The 27,061-nt window shown below is 30.3% G+C and overlaps 1 protein-coding gene across 1 annotated transcript; it reads right to left on the bottom strand.

Annotated features, from left to right (window-relative positions):
- Window positions 1-166: 166 nt before the first annotated feature.
- LOC123654895 (sodium- and chloride-dependent glycine transporter 1-like) lies at window positions 167-27,061 on the bottom strand. The gene is made up of 12 exons (XM_045590753.1): window positions 27,032-27,061; window positions 23,767-23,938; window positions 21,068-21,346; window positions 20,079-20,295; window positions 18,833-18,947; window positions 18,072-18,251; window positions 16,478-16,667; window positions 8,688-8,887; window positions 7,172-7,303; window positions 5,332-5,466; window positions 3,074-3,226; window positions 167-316 (listed from the first exon to the last, which is right to left on the bottom strand). The coding sequence occupies exons 1-12, from the start codon at window positions 27,059-27,061 to the stop codon at window positions 194-196; spliced, it is 1,926 nt and encodes a 641-aa protein (XP_045446709.1). The 3' UTR covers window positions 167-193.

Here is a 27,061-nt window from a genome sequence, read left to right as displayed (position 1 = left end):
ATATTTCTTACAGTTTAAACCTTCCCTGAACTTTCATAAATATTTTAAGATCAAAATCAGCCATTTGTTTCAAACCATTCACTGTTCGTTCCGTTCATAAAAAATATTTTTTTATTATGATAAAGTTATTATATTACTTATGATTTCACAACTGTTTATATAAAACATAAATACAGTTGTAGTAAATAAATATCTATTTGACATATGCAGAGTTTTCGGTTCCGTTGAATTTCATGTCATCACTAACTATCAATGGTTGTAATTTCTTGTCTTGTGGTTGCCAATCTGGTGTTGGTGTGAATAGCTCTTTACCACGCTGTAAATAAAAAGAGTCAAATATTATTTAATTATATAAAGGTTGTATAATAAATTTAAAAATAAATGAATAAAAGGCTTTCAAATAATTCACATTACACAAAAAATATATTGATCTATACATAAAAATGAAATTAAAGAGCCCATCTATGATTTCAAAATAACTGTGTTTTTACAATTGCATATAAATATTTACAATATATTAAAATACAAACAAATTAATCTTAAGTTTTTGTCTGTCTGTCTATCTTTCTGTTTGTGCGGGCTAATCGGCAGAATTACTGAACCAATTTTTATGGGACTTTCACTAGAAAATAGAGGAAGTTGTGGCGTAATATATAGATTACTTTTTATCCTGAAATTCAGGCGAAATCCGGATTTTTGCGGAAAAATCGTTTTTACCGCGCCCGAGTACTTACCGCCGAGATAGATATGAAAATAACCAAACGTTTTCTATTAAATACAACAATTTTTGCGAGCAAACCTATAAATCTATACTAATCATATGTCGACACTAGCGCTTTCATACGCAATTAGAAAGGAATTTATAAACAACAGACCCACCATCTTTTTAAGTACTACCTACATAATATTGTAAAGAGTGCGAGTATAACCTACGTCCGCGCCCTGCAAATATGAAAGGAGCTTGCAATAGTCGAAAGACTTCACATATCGATGGCTCCTAAGTATACTGAGTCAACTCTACTTTTAATAACTTTATTTTTTTGTTACATAGGTAGATAGGAAATGAAGTAAATGTTATTAATATCTTAAAAAATGAAATTGTCAAAAGTTGTTAGTTGACTCAGTATACTTAGGAGCCATCGATATATACAAAAATACAAATAATAATATAACATAATACGGAAAGGTTAAGATGTTTGCCTCCCTTTTTAGAAATATACCTCTCAAATAGTCCACATAAATTATATATCATTTTATAGATTATTGCTTGCTCTACGGGCATCCACAAAAAAAAAAATATTGCTTTTGTTTTTGTAACTTAATTATTAAAATTATATACATATAATTATGACGGCTTTAATTTTGAAACAACGTCAACTTGATTGACGGTCGGAATTATTTTTACATATTCAGTGCGAATTATTCGGACGGGTATTTTTAGCATTATATAAATCTGAAAAGTTTGTGTATTTGTTTATATGCGCTAATTTAACTTAGATAGGGGAACACAGCAGGAAAAATCTTGCTCAAAATCTGTAGCAGCCCAACTGGGGAAGTATGTACAGCAGACCTTACAGCAGATATATAGGGGGGGGGGGGGGGGGTTAAGAGGTTAAATAAAATATTATGAAATTTTGTGTGCATATAAATTGTGGTCTGAGAATCGGCCACCGTCTATTTTTCATTCCCCTAAGTTATAACTTATAATGAGGGCGGGGGATTGAGAAGGTTAATAAAATATATGGCAAAACAACGTTTGCGAGGTCAGCTGGTATATTATAGAATAGTTTATTATATATATACAAATGAGGTAGACGATATAATTAATTCGATTATTTATTTGTGTGTTTTATTTGTTTAAAATATTGAGGTTAAAAATTTATTATTCATCTTTTATGTTGGCACAATTTCGCTATAAAACAACATGGCATTCGCCCAGAAATAGATACAAACATGATGTCTCTAGACGTTTAGGTTGCTAAGTAATACGCAATCCGTGTCATAGATAAAGTTAAGAATAGAAAGAAGTTAGACTGTATTAACTTTCAAATATACTTTGATAACTGAATTTTTCATGAAATAGCACGTAAAAATATAATTAATGGCGTTTCACAGGACAAAGTGGACTTTTTACAATTTATAAGAAAGGCTGTATATGAACATGTGCTGTTAATCTGTTTTTCATAAAATTTTAAACCATTTAATATCTATGTCGATTCATCCCATAGTAAAAATGTTTAAAAATTATATTAAAAGTGTGCTGGTAAAACCTACTTGCTTTAGAAGTAAATAAAAATCAAAGAGAAAATTGCCTTTATTGAAAATGATTGATTTTATGTGATTTGACAAAAAATATTAATCTGTGCATGTGAGTTTGGAAAAATATAAAAAATATACGATAATGACACTTTATTTTTTAAATGCTTTATTTAACTTGCAATGTATGTATGTATGTTTGTATGGAATTTGGGACTCAATTATGAAGCATACATATACAACCGATTGAGCTGAAATTTTGTGTACATGTTTACTTTTGATAACAATGTATGGTAATAAAGTAAAAGAATTTGTTGAGTGTAATTCGTAAAATAAAGTGACGTCAATCTAAATGCAATATGGTGAAAGATGGCGGACTACGTTTTTTATGCTTTCCTACATTATGGGTATCAAATTATAGGATTTGCTGAAAATACCAGACTAAGAATCTATTCAGCGATAACAAAGAAAAAAAATCAAAGTAAAAAACTTCTTAAAAGGCAAGCTTTTATTTTAAATACTTCAAAAGAATAAAATTAATTTTTCCTTCAAAATGTTTACTAGCAACATATAAAGTCACTACAAAATTGGTATGAGATAAAAGCTTGTCGCGAGATTTACCTATGTAGATAAACCAGGATATTAAACAAGTTGATCTTAGTCTTTGATTTAATTGATTTAAATTATAAAAATTTCCAAACTAAGTAACTATGGTTACTTAAGTTTCCCCCGACGTTTTGATTTAGATGTTGAGTGGGGTATATCCAGTTGTTCTCTGCCTTAATGAAATAATCGTATTAATATCCTAAATACTCACATATCCTTTCCATAAAGCCCAACACACTCCAACGGGTAAGAAGACCAATGTCGATGTGCCAACTAACCAGCCGAGCACATCAGCGAACATTGGGAATACGTAGTCTTCGTATTGTGGTCGTGTCCAACCCGTGAATACGAAGATTAATACTGCCTACAAAATGAAACAATATAACGTATAACAATAGTAACATAACGATATACATAATTGTGTTTGTTCTGCAACAAAAAAAACCGACTTCCATTTGCATTGACAAGTAATAAAACTGCAACATCATTAATATATTCCTAGACAATTAAAAACGCAGTATAAAGGATGACGCCAAAACCATTCTTCAGATGTGTCTAAAATTTAAAAATGACCAATTTTGATATGCACCAGAGTTTGTATATAAAATGATAAAAAAGCAGAAAAACAAAACGATACACTCGAATTGAGCACGTCCTCCTTTTTGAAGTCAGTTTTAAATAGAGATAAACTTTGATGCAGACATCGAAATTAAAATAAATAAAACTTTAAAAAAATAAACAAGTACTTAAGCAAAGACAGAGACCAATTTCTAATACCAATTTATTATTTTTTTTTTTTTTTGGTTTATCAAAATTTCTAACAATAAATAGAATTTGAATAAACATTTTGTTAAGGACATCTACGAGTATACATATAATAAAATGGTAGGAATATCAAAACTATACATTGAATATTTTTTTAAAAGAATACTTGGGGTGTGATCTACAATCAATACCAAAGCCAAAAATATAGTTTTTAGAATTTTTGTCTGTTGTCTGTTTGTCTGCATGTATGTCGGGGATAAACTCAAAAAGTACTGCATGGATTTACTTCAAATTTGGCACGAATATTAATTAAGAAGTCGGGTCAACATATAGGCTACAAATTATCACGCTATCACCTACGGGTAACGAACAGTGAAACTTTATTTCTTCAACGCAACAACGTGTAATCTAACGACGCATATTTGAATGTTGTTGTTATGTTAATAACCATGCTATAAGCTAGCTTCATACTATAAATAAAGACATTCTGTAGTATATTTAGTATCAGCATTACACCCGTGCGAAGCCGGGTCCACTAGTTATTTATATATTTTTATTCGAATTCGTTTTTTGTAGTTAAAAAATTAGAGTTAAGTGCATAGTGAAATTTTCCTTTACTTTATCTTAAATTTTATATATCGGAGTACTAAGCAAAAAAAATTTTAAGTAATGAAAATGATATTTCAAACAAAGCAGTACAAATGCATAAAGCTTATTTATATTTCCAATATTTTATATAGTTATCTACGTCGTCCAGTATCAATAACTTCAATTTGTGATTTATATATATTTTTTTCCGTGAGTGAGTCACTGAATTTAAAGTAATAATTATTTGAGCATCTTAAAACACTGAGAGATGAACACAACACTGTTTGATTTTGTATGTCTGTCTCGTTTGCTCTTTTTACTATTAAGTATATCTCTGCCAAATTTTAACATTTTAACACAATAATATAGTTCTTTTATAAAAATTTTTGGGCATTTAGATCTCTTTAGTGGGACTCTGTTACGAAATCTATTCTTGTTGGACGTCTTCTAACTATAAACTACCTCTATGCCAAATTTTATTTTTTTGCTTGTAGCAGTTTTTCAGATACTGATGACTTAATGTCTCACCGATTTTATGTATTATATCACAGATAGCTAAATGAAAAAAAAAAAATGGATCCCATATTCACTGTAATAATTTCATATCGTTTGCTTTAAAATTAGTGCACGAGTCTGATCCTTAAGCTTCATTCAGGGTAGACGAATGCTGCATGGAATAATTTATCATATTTTGAATGAAAGCAACAACAACTTTCAAAATCGGACGTATATTTCATCTTTACTTGCATACGTAAATTCAGAGTTTAATCCTATATAATTTGTCTTTTTCTGAAATTATGTTCTATAATAAACCCTTTTAAATAACTTAGTGTAATCCTCTTTTTTACGTTTGCAAAATTAATTAATGAAAGAGTCTTTATCTCTGGCAGTATGTTTAGTAAGTGCAATAGTTTGATAAAATGTAGAAATGCTTATTTGCATATTTATAGATTAATATAGTTATGTGGCAGAATCAGAAAATAGGCTTTCTTAAGTAATATAATTGTTCTTTGAGTATACCCAAAACGTATTTATGGTCTAAATATTTATGATACACCATTTAAAAGCAGACCCAATAAGAAACATGTTTAGTGACGCGAAAACGATAATACTTACAATACTCGCCACAGGCACGGTCAATGTCCAGACGAATTTCCAGTAATACCGAAGTACTACATTGAGTTTCATATCCATAGAAGCCAAGTCCCGCATAGCGCGGTTAATACCGTAGCTCCAGGACACCGATGTGGCCTGTAAGATTAGACAAGTTTAGCAAAACTTGTTCCTGGTAAGATAATATTGGCTTTGTATGTTGCTTAAGTCGAAGCAGAAGTGTTCTTAAAGATATTTGGTAAGTATAGTACTGTTTGTCGTGAGTTTATTATTTATACAACATGACTACAGTAACGTATGTACTCGTGTCTAGGTGAAACTTGTTTATAATTACAGTTTATTTACCCTGTGGTCACACGCGTTTATGATAAGAAAAAAATTGGCTATAGCTTTCCTCAATAATGATTTCTTACACAAAATCATTTTTCAATTCAAACCGATAGATACTTCGTGAGATTAGCGTGCTTAAACAAGCAAACAAACTTATCAGCTTTATAATATTAGTATTGATGACAGACTTAATTTTTTTATTCGACTTTAATGATATATTGATAAGAGCCAACATTGTTTCATATTTACGTGATCATGCATGATTAAGACATGAAAAAAAATGGTAATTTTTATTTACTAAACAAACAAAATATTAAATTTGAAACTAAATTTCCTTTTTAAATTGGTTAATTTAAATAAGTTCATTCATCTCTACAATATCATTTGGGATGATACTGAAATGCACGTCACAGGAAGACTCAGCGGTGATGTTGATAAGAATAAATTAATATTCATTGGATTCTGTCTAAAAAGATTGGGGAGCAACGGACGGAGAGAAATACTTTACGAGTTCAACTCGGAAAGATTGTCTTGAAATTATTTAAACGGGACAGTTTTATAATTTAATTCGCAAGCTTCCAGTTTTAAGGAATGCACTGTAATTTATTTTTGCAGGTGTTTTTATTTTATGTACATTAGGAAGATGAAAATATGTATACTAATATTATGAATAAAAATGTGTTTGCAGGCAAACGAAAAAAAAACCGACTTTAATTGTAACGACAAGAAATACAACGTAGGTAGACGAAAAAATAGTCAAGCAAGTACGCATTATCAAAGATTACTCCAAAAGTTGTAATCAGATCTCGATGAAATTTAAATGTGACCACATGATAAATATCGGGTTCGATTAAATTAAAAATCATTACAAACGGTACACCCAGTAAAAAATTATGCAGATTTTCGAGAGTTTCCCTCGATTTCTCTAGGAACCCTTCATCAGATTCTAGTTTCCTTATCATGGTACCACACCGGGGATATCTCCTTTCCAACAAAAAAAAAAAAGAATAATCAAAATCGGTTCATAAACGACGAAGTTATACCCGAACATACATTAAATATATATAACCTCCTACTTTTCTTGAAGTCGGTTAATAAGCAGAAGAGCTTGTTTATTTGAACGCGCTAATTTCAAGAACTATCTACTGGTTTTGAAAAATTCTTTTTTGTGTTGGAGAGAGTACACTTTTGGAAAAGGCTTTAATATTTTAATACCTTGTTTCCTCAAGTTAACGAGTTGTAAAACGCCCAATTTTTTAATATTGATATTATAAGATCAAACAATAAATTCAAATTTATTTTGGAACAAGTTAACCAAAACAGTAGTGTCAGTCAGACAGTCAGTCAGTCAGTCAGTCAGTCAGTTCAGCCAAATAAGTACTGTCAATAATCGATATCTACTATTAAGTGTAAATATACACGGAATGCTAAATATTAATTATTATAATTTATATCTAATTCCCGCGTACAGTCATTTTAGTTAAGTTTTTAACAATAACGAAGTGAAACTTACCTCAGCCATGCCAATAATTAGAATGGCCCACGATGCAGTGTTCCAATCCAATAGTGTAAACAAATATATCCCTCCACTGAAGCACATTGGTAACCCGAGGAGGAAACAACTGAAACAGGTACCGGCGGTTACCTGGTAAGAATAAATAAATTATATTCTCCACTTTTCAACGGTTAATGAATCATTATCTTTTAATATATAAAACAAAGTCGGGTTTGTTCGAACACTTTGACTGGAAAACGGCTGTATCGATTTTCGTGGTTTTTGATTTGTTGTACCAGTCTATGTTCAGAATAGCAGAATAACGATTAAAAACAAAATGTTCATGGGTTTCGTAACTGTCAAACATTTAATGTTCATCCCGTCGATACAGTATACTCGTACTCTCCTCTCAAATCAAAGAACGTATTTAAATAAAGATTTCGAATTCACAAGGTAGGTTATATTCGGATTATGGTGTAGATTTTAAAAATGGAATAATGTCAGTAGAGAAAAAAAAACATATATATTATTGTTTCTATAAAATAATAAAAAACAAGATAAAAGTAAAAAAATAAAAATAAAGAAATAATAATCATAATGTAAATATAAGTATAGGTACATAATTATAATGAAAAATGAAGAAATATTTCTCCTACATGAGGAAAGAGGCCTATGCCCAGCAGTGAGATATTACAAAAAATGATAATAATATGATAAACGACGTCTGTACACATGTGTTAATAATAATAATAATGCTTCATTAAACAAATTATACTATGGTACCGTCACAATCGTTACAATAAGTATGTAATCATAATCATATTAATGTGATGTGAATTATATCGAGCATTTAAAATAAATGATTACTAAATAATTACTTGAAAATTATATGTTATAATTACTAGTTAGTTTTCGAAGTAACTGATCATACAACAATCCAATGTACTATGAATATGCGACTTATAACCAAATAAATATTTTTGTAATATAATTAGAATCAGTTTGGCAACAAAGATTAAATTTTGATTTTCTCTGTTCAAAAATATTACTGAATGATCAAATACATCTTAAGAACTTTTATTTCATACGTCAGGTTTTTATCTGAAATCGGTAAGGATTTATGGGCGAAAAGGGATTTCAAGCAAGATAAGGTCAGATGTTACTGTCAAAGAAAGATTTTCTCCTCCGATCTGTTTTAATAATGTTATTTAAAAACGATATTTTATTGAAAAATAATGTATAATCTGTACGAAAGAAATTATTTATCATTTAAATTTAGAATACAAATAATTTTAAGCCATCGACTATCAATTTATTACTTTTGTTATTAAATATTATTGATATAACATAGATTTTTTTTTAATAAATGCACTTGTATTTTATAAAGTTCTGTGTTACAAAAAGTTTTTTTTTTTTAATATTTAAAAATATCATATTTACCAATATTAATGATATTGAATTTATTAATTCATACCACACTGTTTGCCATTTGGTTATCTTCTGAAACTAGTTAAAAACGTATTAAATTACTTACCAACCAATACCTTTTCCTGAGACGTGGCCATTGATCGACAATAGAGGTGTTAATGGTTTCGATGCCAGCAAATTGACTTCCCATGCCAAGAACAAATAACATAAAGAAGAAAAGGATTGACCAAAGTTGTGGTACAGGCATCAGAAGTAGCGCTTCAGGGTACACAACGAATGCTAGCCCAACTCCATCTCGCGCCACATCTAATGACAAACAGTATAACTTTAAATCTTTTTTCGTAATATTTTTTACAAGAAATACATTTAGGAAAATGTTTAAATATGAAATGAAATGAAATTAAATTAAAAAAATAAATAAATAATAATATTTATTTCTATTACACACTCTTAACGAAAGTCAAAAATATGGGTAAGGTAAGATACGGGTTAGCGGATATGTTCCCTACTATGAATAGCAATCGCTACCAGGTATTTATGGTAACAACCGGGACCGACGGCTTAACGTGCTCTCCGAGGAACGATGGGGAGACCCATAAGGACTACAATAAGTACAGTACATATAAAATATATGAAACTAATAAATTAGGAATACGTATTGGACTTAATAACAGTTTTATTTTGTTTATCATCGAACTATACATATGCTTTGTGATAAACTACATTATTTGAAGCTTTATTACGATATTAGCCGTGTGTATAGTTTGTAAAATTGTGTGTAGCGACGTTATTATGAAACATATCGAGTGCTAGAGTTACAAGAGATTAACGACAGTTAATATATACGTTTTATCAATGTTGATTACTGATATTATTTTTTGAATAACAAGTTATAAGTAAACACAATATAGTGATAGTGTCATATTTTTCTAATGCTATAATACCGCGAATATTTAGGAAAAATATTGATTCGAATTTTCGGATTTATTGTTTTTTTATTTTTTATTTAATTGAATTCTTATCAGGTGTTTACTTTCCTAGATTTCATTGCATTATCGAAATAAAAACATAAAGATATTTACAATATTAGTTAAATATTTCCTATTCTAGACATAAGTTTAAAACATGTAAAAATGACTACTACACCACGGGTTTCGGGCTAGATTTCCACATGAGCCTGGGTGTAGTATTTGTATTTACATAACACAAACATGAAGATGCTTGCTATAATAACAGACGACGGTGTGTAAATGTTATAAGATATTTAAAAAAAATGATAAAGTTACATTACATACTCATGTTTGTAATCACTGATCTATTTCAAATCAATCAAACAGTAACTTTAGGAACAGTCACGTGTTATCGCTTAGGAAATTTGCGATAGCGGTGATTCAAAATTGAATTTACTTGAGCAAACGTTGTCGAATTGAGATATAGTCCCGATCTGTTTATACCCTATTATTTGATCAATCCATTACCGCTGTTTCGAGATTCAAATGAGTTAGCATTACGTTCAAATGTTGAATGTAAAATGTATATGAGACAGAAACCGACGTTGTATAACGAATTATGTAAGTCTTAGGTATAAAATTACAAACTCAACAACGTATTCTAATTAGCTGAATAGTGTTTTCAAACAAAATTTAATGTAAATTACAGATTATGATACAATGTAAAATAAAAATAAGATTTTTCTTAGTTATAATAAAATATTTAATTAGTTACATAACATATAATTTATCTGTATACATAAAAATTAATTAATAATCGTCGAAATGTATGTATGCGCATAGCTTGACTGCACCAATTTTTTTGTTTTTGTTATTTTCAGGACAATGTTTCTACAAAAAATAAATAAATAAATAAAATAATAAATCGCTAAGTTCACGAAAATAAAATGTGATAGTATAAAATTCTTTGTGGCCGCTAGTACTGCTCGCTTAAGATATATTGGTTCTAAAGATACAACCAAAGAAAAAATATTTGAAAACATTTTGAATATGGAAACTTATCTGGAGAATCACAATACTAGAGTTATAGTTTTATACACATTGAGTTATCAACAAAACGGGTACGAGAACTTTGGTAAACATGGCAGTAGACTCAAACAAATACGCCACTCAGCTTTATTAGCGTGGGCAATATTATTATAAATTTAAATAGTGTGTTTCGATTTACACAATGAGAATACCAGTGACTTGTAGATATTCCCATTTCAAAATTATTCTTTTATATTTAGAAGGGTTTGAAGCGGTACAAAATTTATTAAAAAACTTAGATTCAATTTAGAATCAGTGAGTCTTAGAAATAAAACGAGTTTTAGCGATTGCGAAAAATTTCAGTTTCAGTAGTTGAGAATTTTGACCGACGTTGCATCGATTTCGAATGGGTTCAGCTTTAAGCTTAATAAAAAAAAATTAAAGTTCGTAATTTTGTTTTACTGTGGAACTAAGTAATCTCCTATTTCATTTTTTTAAATTATGTTATTTTAGTAAAACATTGTTTATACTATTTTAACAGGAAAGCCAATAACAAAAAAAAAACACCACATACTTGCATCGTGATGTTTGTTGCTAAAACGAATCCCACAAAAAATGTATTATACTAGCTTCTGCCCGCGACTTCGTCTGCTTTTAGTAGTTACTTCGGGCTAACGCTAACTTCAGCCCGCGACTTAGTTTACGTAGAAGTTGCGAAATTTTAACTTTTTACGCAGCGCACGCAGCGGAAGCTCTCAAAAGGAAAAAAAAACCGATTTAGAAACATTCTTCACTGGTGCTCCGTTCCTATTCCGGTCTTAGCGTGATGATGAACACTGAAAGAATATTTTAAATCGGACCTTCATTTTTTTAATCGGTTCTTGAGATTAGCGCGTTCAAGCAAACAAACAAACAAACTCTTTAGCTTTATAATATTTGTATAGATTACGTCTTTGTTTCGAAATATAGGTTTTGTGTACCGCTAGTATATTTCATACTTCTAACATAGGTTTGAGAATTTTATTTCTTATAAGAATAATACAATTCACTTTCATAAGAAACAATTAAAGTTTAAACATAAAACATAAAAAGTAGGTAGCTACGTACAATCAAAAAATGTAAAAAATATTGGAGGTAGTTACATAAAGTTTGTTTACAAATGAATATTATGTTTAAAGATTCCTTAGACTATGCGAAACTGGATGTGGCATGTGTGTACTTTAAAGATATATTAATTTTGTGTATATTATTATTGCGTAATTATTTAGTATGTAGTGGTTATTAATATTTGTTTCTTTAATATCTATTTTTTATTTTAATTATATATTATTTCTTTTTTTATATTTTTTTTTATTTTATTTGTTTATTTAGAATATAAAATTTTAAAAGCTTTTTAAAAGTTATTGTCGTCTTAGAATTTCTTATATCTAGAGGGTTTATTATAGTGATGAGCGCCTTCAAACGTATAAAAAAAAATGTGTATAGAAGAAAAACTAAAACGACTTTTTTGGAAAAATTCAGTCCATTAAAAAGAATAAACTGTCACAAGGATCAATTAAAAATCGAGCATCGCAAACAAAACGTGAATACATATTTGAAGGGTATGAAGTTGAAAAATGTTAGTTTTTTGTTGTAGTTACGGGAAGGCAATGCCCGTCGATTTATGTAAAGTTGTTTATACACCATGCACTGACCGTGGATTAATCAACTCGAGCAGATCAATACAATGCAAACCCTCGAACCTCTGTAAACAAGTGTATGGCCGAGACTTGGCTACAGTCATATATACGTCAAATTTTTTACGTTTTTTTTTGTTTCGAAATTTTTAATAAATATATGTTCGTTTTAAATCCGTCGTCATATTTTTTTTGTATAATTCTTTTGGCGCGTTAGAGAGAAATGATGAGAGTAATTTTTTACGATGCGCTCGCACACCGTCCCAAAAAACCGACACGTTGAAGTTAGCTAGTTAAAGAAGAAGAAGTTAGCAACGTGACGTTAGCTAGCTAATAAAGTGTAACTTCTCACATGCACAAATACAGCAACATTTTTTGTTGTATACTTTAGAATACTTAACCTTTAATGATTACTTTTACAATGAAGCTGTTGTCTCAGTTTTATAACCTAACTTATTTTTAATAAAACTACTATACATATTTACTTTTTTTCATCTTACAGGCGTTAATTCACTGAAACATAGTTGTAATGGAAACAAAGTAGTATAAATAAAATATCAGGATGAAGTGTTTATCTCTAAAAGCAGAAATCGCCAATAATTGTGTTTGCAGGCAAACGAAAAAAAAACCGACTTCAATTATATCGACAAGTAATACAACGTAGGTAGACGAAAAATTAGTCAAGTATATACGCATTATCAAAGATTACTACAAAAGTTGTAATCAGATCTCAATGAAATTTAAATGTGACCAAATGATAAAATTAAAAATTATCAAAATCGGTACACCCAGTAAAAAGTTATGCGGATTTTCGAGTTTCCCTCGATTTCTTTAAGATCCCATCATTATATCCCGGTTTCCTTATCATGGTACCACACCAGAGATATCTCCTTTCCAAAAAAAAAAAAAGAATTGTCAAAATCGATTCATAAACGACGAAGTTATCCCCGAACATACATAAGAAAATATATAGACGGTCGAATTGAGTAACCTCCTCCTTTTCTCTGTAATCTGTTGAAACAGTATGTTTTCTAGAAGTCGCTTTGAATACAAACGATTGCTTGGATATGTAATTGCTGATGATTTGTGTTATAATGTCATTTTCACCAATTTATTTCAATAAACTAAATTCGTCTGACCAATAGATATTACTCTAATTAAATATATTAACATGTTATATATTGACCATGCTGTTTTGGTTTCCTTCTCACGTTTTTAGTAATGCACTGTCAAATATTTATTCACAAAATTAATATTCTAGCTAGGAATGTTGGAAATAATTAGTGGAAATGTGTAATTTCAAAGTGAATCGTAATTCCACGTAAATTTCAATTAACGATCATATTCGTATACGTTGATATGTCCTAAATCGAGTTTTACTAGAATAATGGGATTTTCAGTATCAAATAATTGAAATATTATTTCTTAGCTTTTGAAATTGAACTGGATTCAAATAATTTGACCGTAATCCAACACAGCAGCAAAAATGTACACACGAGTTTTATGGGTTGATGCGATTGTTACGTAAAAAAAAAAAGAATATAACTACGAACGCTATCGCTATCGCTATAAGTGTTTACTAGTAGTCGCCTAGTGGTCGAAATTCGACCATAAATAATTTAAAATTATTATGTTTTATATTCAGTAAAGTCAAACAATATTAATCTATAGTCTATAATCTATTCACAATTTGATTGACGCGAGTGCGTCTAATATATGGTAGTGTTATGTTTTTTTTTTTTTTTATTGCTTTAATGTATTTTTATGCATAAATTAAAAAAATATTAGCATTCCGCTCTCCTTTTCTATATAAACTATAAGTATGCGAGATTTCATACTCCTACGTCCGCGCAATTATCGTAAAAAGGGGTACAAAGTTTTTGCTTCAATTCATTTAAATGGATACTATAGCTAAAATTGATTTATTACGTAAAAAATTATATCGTTTCATCACGGATTCCAAAAAATAACTCGAGCTACTCATTCTTAAAAAAAAGGGTTAAAAAGATGTGTCCGATTCGTTACAGATTTAAATTGAGAACAGTTTTGTTTTATTAGATTTAGCTTCGTCCCGTCCTTTGTTTAATATATGGAGTTTATTGGAATGAAACCGCGCATTCCTTTTGTGAGATATTGATGAAAGTTTCATGTTATATTTGTTGTTTTATCTTTGTATTTTGTAAATGTGGTATATTCGTAACTGTTAAAGCGTTGAGCACTTTAGTATCACTTGATGAATATGCGTATTTCAGAAGCTCTCTTTCTTTTTGTTTCCCTTCAATGAGAAAGCGGAAAAGGTTACCAAACAGTTTCAGTTATTTGAAAAATTGGTAGCGCTAGCTTGGAGTTTGCACTGTGAAATTTACTTAGATATGTGAGTACTGTCCATTGCCGTATTTTTTTATACGACTAGGTCAGCCAACAAGCGCACGGTTCACTTGATGGTAAGCGAATAGAGTAGCTTAAAGACACCTGCAACACCTGGAGCATTACAAGCAAATTCTCCACCTTATCTCTGACCCTCCTCAAGTGCTAAGGCTACCTTACTCACCACAAAAACACAATGTTACTTGAGAGCAATGCCCTTTTGGCCTTATGGTTGAGGTACTTCCCCAGGTAGGCTGCTCCAGATACTGAGCAGGATGTTGCTTGTTGTGTCATAACTCAAAAATTATTTTTAAATAATTATTTATATATTTCAAATATATACAAAATACTTTTTCTCATATTTGTTGCTCTTTTTAAATAAACTTAAAATTACTTAACAATATGACTAAAATTCCTGGCACGGTAATGAGACTTAAATTAATTGTACTTTTATACATGGCGTCTTCAGTTTGACAATAAAATAATATGGTAACAGTAAAGCAATTTATCATTGTTATTTGTAATGGCAATAAAAAATCGGATTAAATATTATACATTGTTATCTATATTAATCTAAATTTATAATTGTTATTTGTAATGGCAATAAAAAATCGGATTAAATATTATACATTGTTATCTATATTAATCTTTTCTTAAAACTTTTGATAACATACATTATATTGATTTGTTATGTTTATTTAAGCTTTTCTTTGTTCCTATGGCAATTAGCGTATGCAATAATGCGTATTAAAAAAATATCTCGTTTTCTAAAAAGGTCTGCACTTATGCATGAAATATAAAATTTTAAATAAAGAGATATGTAAATAAACACGTACTTTAATCTTATATTTATTAAATAATTATTTATATATGCGGTAAGTATAGTGATATTTAGTGATATTTAGTTATCGTTGTTTGTCCTGAATTAGATAAAATAAAGTAAATAATAAAATAAATTTTATTGGTAACAAAACACCGCTTACGTAAGATAAAATTCAACAAAATTCAGTCCTAATACTAAACTACAAAGTTTTACACAATAATATAAATTAAAAAAAATGAAATTATGATGTCACCAATTGGACTCAGTGTTGTTGAGACATCGTTGCCCCAACACTGATTTTCAGTGAGCACCGTGTATATGTAGACAACAAAAAGTGCAGTACGGACAGTAATAACATTGAAAAAAAAGTTATAAAAAACAAACAGTCAGCAGGAGAACAGGAACATACTTATAGTAAGGAATAACAAAATAAAAAAAAAAAATAACAACATAAATAACAATAAATAATATATGGCGACTAAAATATAGCATCAAAACGTAATAAAGCATAAAAAATTTCTGTATCTGAATTCTGTATCTTTCTTCGCATGATTAACTGATTATACCACTATATTTTACATTTACGATAACTTTATCTTATCATTTCACGTATTAGTGTATTTTGATATTAATTTATTGATATATATTTTTGATGAATTCATTTACTAATATATTTTTTCTTACTGGACTTTGTACGTGTATTTTTTATTTATCTATTACTGATTACTTTTTGAACTCATACTTCTTAATTTATCTTATCACTCTATCATTATTTGTTGTTAGTTAACCGTTCTTAAACATATAAGTATTACCGTTTTAAACACGGCTTATTGATTATTTATATAGTTTTATAGTGTGTAGTGTTGTTGTAACAGTAGAAAAATAATTTAAATATAACCTAATATAATAAACGGTAAAATAATACTAAGGAGAATTCGTTTCTATAGTCTCACCTCTTTCAAACATTTATTAAAAAGTAAAACCACATGAATAAATATTAATGACACGTGATAAATAATAACACAGAAAAAAATTTAAAAAGAATACTCACCATCAATGCTGACTTGCATCTGAAGAGCTAAGAAACCGAGAACGGTAAAGACAGCGAAGCCCGCGTAAAGTGACGTAAAGAAATTTGTAAAGCTGACGATTATTGCGTCGGTATGGCAGTTATTATTGAACTTGTTATAGGAAGCCAAGGTCACTAGAGAGCCGCAGGCAACACCGAAAGAATAGAAGATCTGTTGACAAGGAAAAGTAGAGTTGGTGTGCTACTAATAGAATTTTATACAGTTTTTATAAACGGTACGTGAAACACATCACAGTTTCCTTATAAAAGTATCAGACTTGACTGACACGTAAAAGACACTAAAAGATAGAAATTTTTAAGGGCTTGTTTCACAACTAATTAAAAATAAAATAAAAAATTGAATATGTATATATTTTTGACTAAATATGTAAAAACTGTACCCTATCGCAATGCGTGCAAATTTTTTTAGTTCTCAAAAAGGTAATTCGATTTGATTAAAGAAAGTGTACACTAAAAAAACCCGGAGTGTCCGTATTTCAATAAAATCTGGAAAGAAATGATAAAGCTTTAGTTACCATAATTAATTATCTACCATAAAGGTAAACAAATTTGTCAATTTTAACGAAAATATTTTAATCGATAATTCCTGCCATTGCAGTTGGAGTATGCAAAAAGCATGTTATGTCATTTAAAACAAAAAGCAATCAAAGTCATCTATTAGCTTAAGTGCAAAACTTCATGGAAAAAATATAAGAAAACATTCCTTATAAAAGCAGTGCAAATTAATTTCGAAGTTTTTATTAATCGTCGCACAATTTGTACGAATTTTCAACTTAATTAGCTTCGAGGTGTTTATTTATGCATAACGCGAACGAAAGGCAAAATTGTTATCGATAAATTCAGTCGAAGGATTTATGCTTGGTTCAAATTTTCCTAAGTTTTAATGGGTGACAGAATAGCTCTTTCGTGAAACAAGATTAAACAACGCTTTGTTTAATTCGACTTCATTATTTGAAACATTTTGTACACAATATCTTATTTTTTCTGTGTTAGTGAATAAATAAATTTCTTATCTTTTTTTGTAGTATGCAATATAACTAAATAAAAAATTAATAAACGTAGTAATTCAGGGAGAAAGAAATCTAATGATTTTAATTACATTCCATGATGTAATTATTATACTTAAAAACTGAATTTAAAACGGACACATATTTAAAGTTTTCAAATAAAGAAATAAGGAGATAAGGACAAACTTATCTCTAAAATAGATTATTTGTTCTTGGGAAAACAACTATGAATAGTAATTAATTAATTGAGAAGTAAGAATTATTACTAATATCCAATAAAAGAAAATTAGAAAAAAAATTTCATGTAACACATCTATAATATAAAAATGAGTCGCTGAATGTGTTGCTAAGCGCAAAACTCGAGAACGGTTGGACCGATTTCGCTAATTCTTTTTTTAAAATATTCCTTGAAGTACGAGGATGGTTCTTACGGAGAAAAATTCTAAAAAAAAAAAAAAAAAAATTAAAGAATCGACTGTTAGGTGATACGAAGTTCGCCGGGTCAGCTAGTTAACTATATTTATTCATTACATATTATAAATTATTACCTGCGAAGCCGCGTCACCCCAGACTCGAGCTGTCAATAATGTTTCCCATTTTGGAGACAAGTAAAACAGTATCCCATCTACCGCTCCATCTAATGTAACACCTCTGATGACTAAAGCTGTCAGCATCACATACGGGAACAGTGCCGTGAAGTAGACCACCTTTCCTGCTGATTGTACCCCCTAAAATTAAGTAATTCTTCACATAAAAATAACGATTATTTTTAAAAACAAACAATTTGTAAGTCTCATTCAGTATTCCTACTGTGTCATCAATACTATCTTATAAAATTATTAGAAACATAAACTTGAATGATAAAAGTATTTATTAGGTAACTACCCTATAAAATAAATATATAGACTGACTAATCGTAAATGAATAGGTATTAACCATTCGGAAGATGGCGTCACCATCCTTGTACTGTTCCGGTATTAAGCTAATAAACAATAAGAGTAATATCGACACAAAATCCAATATTTCAATAATTGTCAGAATTACGAATTTAAATGCTAACTCTATTCAGTGAATTTAGTATTTTAATATTATTTTTCGATTCCAATATCCGTCATCAAATTAAAGCTGTTTAATTTAAACGTATAAAGTTTTATGTGGTAAACTAGTAATCAGCTATTAATATGGACGAAATAAACCAATACGTTAATAACTTTTTTATTAAAATTAATTAAGGTATTAAAATATAATTTATATATACGGTCATTATAAAGTATGATAGGAAAAAAAAAAAAACAAAATAAAGACTCACCTTTATAACACATAGGAAGGCGATGGCCCAAGAAAATGCGAGACAACCAACTAAGTGCCACTGGATTGTTCCCCATTTCTCCCAAGTAGCATCTCCTCGTCCTAAAACTTCTTCGCTAAAACAAAAATACTAAATTAAGTAATTTTTAAACGAAAATTAATAATGATATTTATTCTAACAATGAATTGTTTTCAGTATGAATAATAACATCATTTTTTACTTGTTAACATAATTCTGTTAATCTTTGATACTCTATCAGGGCTTCTGCTAAAGGGACAGTAAGGTAAAAATTTATGGGTTTAAAGAAACTTTATTCTCAAAAAGAATACAATATTCACTTATATGAAGACATAAAATTAAACTTAAAACTAAAATCGTATAGCGATGTGCGTCGAAACAAAGCAACAATCGCAAAACATAAGAAAATAATTTTTTTTTAAAGAATGATTGTTGATAACTAGTTTTATAAAAAGTTGCGAAACGGAACATGAGTGTACTTCCCGCAGCGCCGGAGCTAAGGTGGAGTGAGACGCGACGCCCTTAGGTATTGTGGTAGCTCTAAGTAAAACAATCCTAGCCTCAAAACTTTAACCACGATATCTCTATAACCAAGGGGTTTCACACGGTAGGAGTGGTACCAGAGGATAACTCACTCCTCCCCCCTTATCCCCCACCCAACCCCCAAAACCAAAACTCCCATAAATAGGAGTCCATTTGTCTATAAACTGGCCCACATAAATGCTGTTAAGACATTACACTTTAAAATGCACGACTTACATACAAAAGTTCATCATAAAGAATACCCGCAAAACTTATATACAATTTACATGTGTAATTTAAACGAATATTGACGTCACAACCATGAACGCAGTTTTCACAGCGCAAGGTCAAACAAAAATATTTAATAAAAAAAAAATACATTTTTTCACCTTTAACTTTACACAGGCCAAAGGGCAGCTGCGTCTTCGGTGCGATAAAGCCAGCCCTGCGGTCACCAACCCGCCTGCCCAGCGTGGGGAAACACATGAGTTCACGCCATTTTTAGCGTGAAATTGTGGAGGCCTATGTCCAGCAGTGGACTGTGGTAGGCTAAAATGATGATGATGACGTTTAACTCTTCGCTTCAGCCTGTAATATCCCACTACTGGGCATAGGCCTCTTTCCCCATGCAGGAGAAGGATCAGAGCTTAATCCTCCACGCTGCTCCAATGCGGGTTGACGGATAACTTTACCTCTTCAAACTTACTTAAAATATTCTTCTGAAGCTAAAATTCTTGTCACGTTTGTGTACCAAGGAACGGTTTCATTACCATCCCAGCAATAGTTTCCGTCATAAGGTTGGTATCCTGTAATTTCACATATATTGCCAATGCTCATACAATGTCTCATATAGAATGTAAGATCTGTAGCATCCCCTGTATTATTCTCCCTGCATTTTTGGTCGTAGGAACCACTGAAACAATCTGTTAGGAAATTTATTGAATTAGTTTCAATATTAGGTTAGTTCCTTTAAAAAATTTTATTCTTAAAAAGATAAATTCACTTACATGAGAACAACATATTAAATGTAATGATACAAGTATTCGCCTTATAAGTAGGTACTTAGTTAACGGAATAGAATATAATTAATTCGTTTTATATATTTTAATCTCTATATAAGTGGGTATTCCCCAAAAGATATTTTAATAGCTAAGATTTAAATCCATTAACTGAGTTTACATGTTTGTATAGGATGGTTATTTGTTATAAAGTTGTGCTCCATCGAATGTATTATTTTTTTTGCAAATTTGGTTCTTATTTTTGGGGGAACTAGTAAGCTTGGTCTGCGGGTACTTCGTTTACTGCTTTGTTTTTTTTTTTTTTAATATATAGACTAGCGCTTGACTGTGATCTCACCCGTTTTATAAACATCCAATTAGAATGAATGGATTTACTATTATTTTTTCTTACAAAAATACAAGAATTATACACATTAAGTTAAAAATACATATTTACAAAAAAAAAATATTCAAGATCTATCAGAAAAATACAGACTGGTTGGCTCAGACGTCACAGTACTGGCTACTCGTGATAAACATTTGTATATTAAATACAGATGTTCATTGAGTCTGGGCGCTGGTGTCACTATTATATTTTTAGATAGACTTTTTATTCTTCTGCTGGCCGTTGATTGTAAAGCATTTATTTATGACAATATGTATATTTAAATGTGAGTATTTATTAAAATACACTTACTGATAGAATTGAAAGTATTATTACACGATCCCCAATCTATATTTCCTCCAATTGACATAAATGTGTAGAAACTGGACCAAGCGATGATAACCATAAATTGAATTAGTACAATGGTCATCACAACTAATGTGCAGTAGCCAACTCCACTAAAGAACGGAGCAATGGCTCCAAATGTTTTTAATGGTCCTAATCCAGTGTATTGTCCAACAAATAGTTCAAGGTAGAAAATTGGAAGACCAACAAATACCAACATCAGCAAAAACGGAATAAAAAATGCACCTGAAACACAAAACTATATTGAGGTCCTTGTCAATCGTAGTATCTAAATTTGTACTTTATTTCAGCTCAAAAAAGGGTGCTGGATTGTTGTAAAGCTTCGTATGTCTTCAAAATCAACTGAAACTTAGGTTTCTATACGAGTGGCAGATATTTTTTTTTTCTTCTCTGTAATATCTTTTAAAATCAAATGATAATGTAATTTCTTTTTCATCATCTAAAAATTTTTTGTCATGTAAAAGTCTTTGTATATCTTTGAAAATTCTTTTTAGGTAACTAACACGTGGTTCAATAAGTCCCGAGACTAAGTACTAAAAAAAGGCCTTTTTTATAAAATTAATTTTTATTCATCAACATAGTCTCCTCCAAGAGCGATACAGTCCCTCCAACGCTTTTCTAACTTTTCTATCCCATGTGTGTAGAACGATTTGTCTTTGGCTTCAAAATAAGCCTCCGTTGCTGCGATAACTTCACTATTTGAGTCAAATTTCTTACCCTGAAGCATTTTTTTGAGGTCTGCAAACAGCCAGTAATCGCTAGGGGCCAAGTCTGGCGAATAAGGGGGATGAGGAAGCAATTCGAAGCCCAATTCGTTAATTTTGGCCATCGTTCTCACGGACTTGTGACAAGGCGCGTTGTCCTGGTGAAACACCACTTTCTTTTTGTTCATGTGAGGCCGTTTATCCGCAATTTCTTACTTCAATCGCTCCAATAAGCACATGTAATAGTCACTATTTATATTTTGCCCCTTTTCAAGGTAGTCGATGAAAAGTATTCCATGCGCATCCCAAAATATAGACGCCATAACCTTACCGGCCGATTTCTGAGTCTTTGGACGCTTCGGGCGGCTTTCACCAGCCGCTCTCCACTCCGCTGCCTGCCGATTGGATTCCGGAGTGAAATGGTATATCCAGGTTTCATCCATTGTTACATACCGACGTAAAAAATCCTTTTTATTATGATTCATCGGCGCCAAACATCGCTCTGAATCATTGATACGTTGTTCCTTTTGATTAGTTGTAAGCAAACGCGGCACCCACTTAGAAAAAAGCTTTTTCATGGCCAAATTTTTATGTAAAATAGTGAAAACACTACCAGCTGAAATCTTCACTATCTCGGCTATCTCTCGCACTTTTACCTTCCGATCTTCCAATACGATTTTGAGGACTTGGTTAATATTTTGTTGAGTCACTGCTTCATTTGGACGACCTGAGCGTTCCCCATCATTGGTGTCCATGCGACCGCGTTTGAAGTCGGCATACCACCGACAAATGGTTGCTTTAGAGGGAGCTGATCCTGCATAACATTTTATAAGCCATTGCTGTGCTTCAACGGTATTTTTTCCCATTAAAAAACAATGTTTTATCAACACGCGAAACTCGTTTTTTTCCATTGTATCGAAATTACAACCGTAGCGTCACTTAAATGTTTCAAAATCAATAATTTTATTGTTCCATTTTTTAAAATTTGACACATATTCTTGTATTGATAGCCAGTACTTTTTAAAAATCAAAAGAGTTTTTAATATATGCGCCATTTCCAGGTTAGTCTCGGGACTTATTGAACGATCTAGTACTACAAGATTTTTCTCAGGAATTCACCGTTTATAGTGCAGCAGTAAAAGTTTATAATAATTTGAGTACCAATGAGGACCATTAAGCTCTGTTTATGTATTTTTTGTATCTATTGATGTGAATAAACGTTGGTGGACCAATAAATAAATATATTTCAAAAGGGAGAAAATATTTCAAAGCGAAGTTCGCGTTAACACATGAAGCTGAAAATGAGCTTTGTAATGCGTAAATTGCATTTTCTTTGACGCGCCGAAGTGCAAATTTTGTTAGCCTTTTGTAAGGAAGCGTGGAAAAATATTTTATTTCGATTTTTTTTTTAAAGAAATGTAATAAAACTTTAAAAAATTTAATTTCTTAAAAAACATTTTCTTCTCTTATTCTCCTTTATAACCTTTTATATAAACTATTCTTATCTTCCTTATTATTTTTTACTTATGTCTACCCACAGTATGGGTTACATTAAAAATTGTCAAGTATACGATATTTGTTAATGTTACTATTTTATTAATAGAATCATGACATCAAGTAAATGAGACAGAATCACTGGCTGCTAATACGTTGAATCTACGTCAAAGGTAATTAGTGTTTGTAACGATATTGTAATATTTGAATTACAAATCTATACTAAATAGAATTAAAAGTCAAAAATTGTCTTACTTTTTTGTCATCGTCTAAAGCATTTCGCAACAATCTAATAAAGATTTTCTTAGAATAGTAACTAAGGTAAGCATGTTTTATATTATATAAACGTGTCATGTTTACCGCAGAAATATTTACTAAAAATTTAAGCAATCGTAGAGACGCTTAAGACAATAGTGCCTCCAGTATATGAGAATAATAGTTCCCTACCTCCGCCATTTCTGTAACACAGGTAAGGGAATCTCCAGACATTGCCTAGACCGACGGCGTATCCGAGACACGCCAATATGAATTCCAACGGCCGACCCCATCCTTTTCGTTCAGGAGTATCTTCTATAGCATTACCACTGCCATTTTCCGACAGAATGCCCGTGGCTTTTGTCTGCGAAGAAAATCGACATTTAGTGCATATTTTGAATTCCATTTTTTTTTAAGCACCATTTATTGCATTTACCTTAATATAATAACTTTAGAAATAATAATGGAATAAAAATTAAAAAAGCGAATAAAATAAAATAAATAAATGCTTTTAATAGATGATTAGTTTTACCATTTTAATTATAATTACATTTGTGGAAACATAAGTTCTTTGATAGAATTAAAAGGATTCCAGCGAACCTTATCATTTCGAACAATTGAATAATTATTTTAATTTAAATGCAAATTAAGTTTCAATTGCGATGGGTTCAATGAAGACGGTAAGATCAATTCACTTTGCCGTTATTCAAACAATATTACGGACTATCGTTTAGGCATTAAAACACGGGTACAGATAATAATAGAACAACTTTTTGAGAATTAAAGCACAAATTTATTTAACCATTTACACCTAAACAGTAAAAAAACGATAAATGAAAAAAAAAAAAAAACAAAGCATCATGAGTCGTAAGGCTTATAGGCTGTAAATCGTATTTAGGAACTTATAGTCACAGTAATTACAAACGTTATTTTCTTGTTTCTTTTTTATATCATTTTTTCTTATATGGAAACTGCAAAAAGACGTTACAGAAAAATCATGAGTGATAATCGTGAAAAATCGCAAGGATATCCTAGTTAAATTATATGTTTAAATTTTAAATTACTAATTGAACTATAAAATTACAAGTTATTCATTTATAAACGTAAATTAATCAAAACGATTTGAAAATTAATAAATATATCATTAAATCAATAAATACAGTATTGTTAAAATTATACAATTCTATGAACGCACTAGATATCAGGATGCCATCAAAAGTTCCTACAAACATAAAACTATTTGTAAATAACTATATTAATATTAAAAAAATAAAAAATATTTGTGAAAATGTTACGTTTACTGAGTTTTAACTAAAACATCTGTAATATTTGTTGTTTTTATTTATTACTTAAAATTAAACTTTCTGGATTCCTTTAATTTTACAAATTAAAATTATATTTGTTTTAATTAATTGATCATAGTTAAAAGTAAAGATATAACCACCGATTCGGAATGTAGATTCTGCAGAGAAGAATCAATACGAAACTCCGCAGTTACTCTTTAAAAAAAACTGTGTTTTATCATAAAATTGGTAATATATTATACTTGCACGAAATACAGTGCCGCTAAATTTACATATCTTAATATGTACGATTTTTTATTTTTGTGTTACCCACACATTAGGAATTCTAAACATTTTTGAATATCATATCAAACATATCATATAAACATTTTTGAATACATATCTTTTTCATGAATCATTTAAACATTAACATTTAATGTAAAATGTAGCCTAGCAATCTAATTAATATTTAAGCTGGACATAGATAACGTTTTTAAAACAAATTCGTCACAATTCACAAACGATCTACTTTGAATCTCTGATTACATAAAAATTTGATTGTATCTCTATTTGTCATTCGTTTTAATTAAAAGTAGATTGAGTTATAAAGGATTATACATTTAAATTATGAAATTTGTTAAAGATAAAACGTATAATTCGATTTTATACAACTTTTATAGATATGAAAATATACCAGTAACAATGCTTATTTTCAAATAGAATTAACGTGTATTAATAATTAAGGGCTTGTCAATGGATTATTAAACCAAATTGAATGATAAAAACAAGAACGTACCTAATTCAAACATTTATCATTCATTAAGGATCAAAATCAAAATTTTTACTTTATTCAAGTAGGCTTTAAATCACTTTTTAATCGTTATTTTACAAATTATTTAATTGACAATTCTAAAATGTAAATTATCTTAATCTTCTATATATAAAATTCGAGAATTGTCACAATGTTAGATAACATATTCCTCCGAAACGGCTGGACAGATTTTTATGAAATTTTGTGTCTATATTGGGTAGGTCTGAGAATCGGCTAATACTTATTTTTTATACCCCTAAGTTACAAAGGGGCGGGGTATTAAGGGGTTTAATAATATTCAGATATGGCAAAACAACGTTTGGGGGGTCTTCTAGTACCATATATATATATATACCGACCCCGATTTCGATGTTTATTGGTATTCCATTTAATGGCCAATGTTTACTTATAATTTGAAATATCGTAATTGACAGATTACTTACCTATTTTAAATTTTTACCGCAGCATGATGTTGGAAGAACTCCAATATTTTTGTAATACACAACAACCCCTTTAATCAGCATTGATATATTAATAATATAAAATTCGTAGAAATCGTAAGTAAAAGAGCGATTTCCTAGAAAGAACTGAGTGCTATAAGCATATTGAACTTTAAAAATTCAGTATGTATTTCGGTGTATCTTAGTTCTAATTTTAAATTATAAATTAAATTCGGTGCGACAAAGCCAGCCCTGCGGTCATGAACTCGCCTGCCCAGCGTGGTGACTATGGGCAACACACATGAGTTCACGCATTTTTGGCCTGAAATTGTGGAGGCCTATGTCCAGCAGTGGACTGCAATAGGCTGGAATGATAGTTCTAATTATTTTTTAAATTGATAAATTGTTATACTTACCTATAATAAAATTAAAACTTAAAACATAAATAATGTTATAAAAAAATTAAAAAAGAGATTTAGAATAAATTACTTTATACTTAGATTATACTTTTATATAATCAATCATCATCAATTATTACAGCCTATACAGTCCACTGCTGGACATAGGCCTCCACAAGTTGACGCCAAAAATAACGTGAACTCATGTGTTTTGCCCATAGTCACCACGCTGGGCAGGCGGGTTGGTGACCGCAGTACTGGCTTTGTCGCACCGAAGACGCTGCTGCCCGTCTTCGGCCTGTGTATTTCAAAGCCAGCAGTTGGATGGTTATCCCGCCATCGGTCGGCTTCTTAAGTTCCAAGGTGGTTGTGGAACCTTGTTATCCCTTAGTCGCCTCTTACGACACCCACGGGAAGAGAGGGGGTGGCATAATTATTTAGTGCCGTAGCCACACAGCACTTTTATATAAAAATACAACGATAAAAAATTGTTAATACACAAAATCGGACGGTATTTGTACTTGCCTTGCTCATAGTGTTATTTCCACTAGCCAT

This window comes from Melitaea cinxia, chromosome 7 (assembly GCF_905220565.1).
Source record: "Melitaea cinxia chromosome 7, ilMelCinx1.1, whole genome shotgun sequence".
Classification (NCBI taxonomy): domain Eukaryota; kingdom Metazoa; phylum Arthropoda; class Insecta; order Lepidoptera; family Nymphalidae; genus Melitaea; species Melitaea cinxia.
The sequence above is the reverse complement of the archived record's forward strand: the minus strand, read 5'-3'. Positions and strand labels throughout refer to the sequence as shown.